Raw genomic sequence first — 2,581 nt, forward strand, 5'->3', positions numbered from 1 at the left:
AAAAGCATTTAAAAAAATAATAATAAGATGGCCACCTTTGCATGGGATAAAAATTTCACACCAGGGATCTGCAACCAGCTGCCAACAGATATTGAACCCTAGGCTCTGCGATTTAAATGCAGCCTCCAGTTTCTCCCCGGTTCAAGAAAAATACATCGGACACCTGAAATCTCTCAGGAGATTTCAAAATTCTCCCAAGTAAGAGGGAGATTATTACCAAACCCTCATCAGAGATGGCGGTTTCTGGCCTGCTTTTCCCTTACACCCTTTTTATTTCCGAGAAAAGTAATGCTAAAAAAAGCGGACGAGGTAGTATTGCCTGTTTGAATTCAAAGCTGCAAAATATATATATTTTTTTTTCCTCTTCTTGTTGCTGTGCGTCTTCCCGCTGGTCAGAGATTCGGCTTGCTTTGCAGGTGGGTCTGCTGATGCTTTACCCGTAGCCACTTGCGGTCGAAGCCTGCCCCGCAGAAGGAGCACTCGTGCGGCTTCTTGCCGGTGTGTTGGCATTCGTGGCGGACCAGGTCAGACCGCCAGCAGAACCCTCTCCCGCAAAAACAGCACTCGTAGCGCTTCTCTCCCGTGTGCCGTATACGGTGCCGGAGGAAACTCGCCGTTCCGTTGAAATTTTTGCCACAGTCCTCGCAGTGCTTGATTTGGTCCTTGGGGGTCTGCGGCACAGGGGGCGGCTGCTCTTTCAGCTTAGGTTTCACCTTGCGGGGAGTCGAAGACAGCATTTCCACCTGGATGGGTGGGTGGCTCTTCCGCAGCCTTTCGGAATAACGGCGCGGCGGGACGGCGTCGATTCTTCCTTGCTTCCAACGGCAAGAATTGGCTCTTCCAGGAAACACCGCTCGGAGTTTCACGTCTCCGTAATAGGCCCACTGGATTTTTTTCTTCTTGCTCCCGTTGGTCTGCTTGTAACCTGCTTAAAGGAAGAGTAGGACTATAATAATAATAATAATAATAATAATAATAATAATAATAATAATAAAGTTGGAAAGGGACCTTTGAGATCATCTAGTCCAACCCCCTGCTCAGGCAGGAAACCCTATGCCATTTCGGACAAATGGCTGTCCAGTTTCTTCTTAAAAACTTCCAGTGTTGGCACATTCACCGCTTCTGGAGGCAGGTTGTTCCACTGGTTAATTGTTCTCACTGTCAGGAAGTTTCTCCTTAGTTCTAGGTTGCTTCTCTCCTTGATTAGTTTCCACCTGTTGCTTCTTGTCCTGCCTTCAGGTGCTTTGGAGAATAGCTTGACTCCCTCTTCTTTGTGGCAGCCCCTGAGATACTGGAACTCTGCTATCATGTCCCCCCTCATTCTTCTCTTCATTAAACTAGACATACCCAATTCCAGCAGCCTTTCCTTATATGCTTTAGCCTCCAGTCCCCTAATCATCTTTGTTGCTCTTCTCTGGACTCTTTCTAGAGTCTGAACATCTTTTTTACATCGTGGTGACCAAAACTGGATGCAGTATTCCAAGTGTGGCCTTACCAAGGCATTGTAAAGTGGTATTAATACTTCACGTGATCTTGATTCTTTCCCTCTGTTAATGCAGCCTAACACTGTGTTGGTCTTTTTGGCAGCTGCAGCACACTGCTGGCTCATATTTAAGTGATTGTCCACTAGGACTCCGAGGTCCCTCTCACAGTTACTACTATTGAGCAAGGTACCCCCTATACTATACCTGTACATTTGTACATATTCTCAGGAAAGGTAATCCTCAACTTACAGACGGCAAGTGGCCCCCAACCTTTTGGGCACCAGGGACTGGTTCTGTGGAGAGAGGGTTTCCCACGGACTGGACGTGGGTTCGCATGCTGCCTGCATTCTGCAGATGGGGCTTTGCTTGTTTGTGTGGACCGGTTTGTGGCATGCCACAGACTGGTGCCGGTTCTTGGTCAGTGTTCTGTCCCAGCCTACTTGAGCTCCTTGTGAAGTTCACAAGGAGAAAACCCCTCTTCAAATCAAGCAGGCAGAAACCGCAGGACAAACCCAAACCCCTTTTATTAGTCACAGACCTGAGGAAAACAAATACAGTTCATCGCAACTTGATTCTTAACCCAAACGGTTGCCTTCTGCAACCAGCACCTCCCACACCTCCCCTTTTATTATGCAGCCAAGGCATGGCTTTCCTAATGCCTTCTCCTTTGCCTCTGGAGCCACCCCATTGCATGCCTCTGTCCTGCTCTCTTTGCTTGCCGGCGTTTACAAGCATCCTGGATATCTTCCAGCTGCGATTCATCACTATCCCCCTCAGATTCCCAACACAGCTGTGTCTCAGCCTGAGCGCGAGTAGAGGGGCCAAGCTCCTCATCAGACTGTAAGTCTTGGAGCTCATCAGAGCCTTCCTCTGACTCTGATGTCCCTCCAGACCCCTACTCCTCCTCCTCTGATTCCCCAGACTCAGTTGCTGGGTCCACGGGCTGATGAGGAATCACAACAGTCAGGGGGTTGGGGACCCTGATGTAATGACCAAAGTTGCAACTGCAATGAAAAAAAGGGACTGATGAGCGTTTTTCACACCTACAACCGTCGTAGCCTGGTCACACGATCAAAATTCAGCGTCAGCTTGGCAAC

General features: G+C 48.6%; 1 protein-coding gene across 1 annotated transcript in view; it reads right to left on the bottom strand.

Annotated features, from left to right (window-relative positions):
- Positions 1 to 392: 392 nt before the first annotated feature.
- LOC114923294 (zinc finger protein with KRAB and SCAN domains 1-like) overlaps positions 393 to 2,581 on the bottom strand; it is a 5,741-nt gene continuing 3,552 nt past the window's right edge. The window contains exon 3 of the mRNA XM_029286063.1: positions 393 to 835. Within this exon, the coding sequence (XP_029141896.1) occupies positions 393 to 835 (443 nt within the window). The remainder of the gene's footprint in view (positions 836 to 2,581) is intronic.

Source organism: Protobothrops mucrosquamatus, unplaced genomic scaffold (assembly GCF_001527695.2).
Source record: "Protobothrops mucrosquamatus isolate PMUCROS unplaced genomic scaffold, P.Mucros_1.0 scaffold2802, whole genome shotgun sequence".
NCBI lineage: Eukaryota > Metazoa > Chordata > Lepidosauria > Squamata > Viperidae > Protobothrops > Protobothrops mucrosquamatus.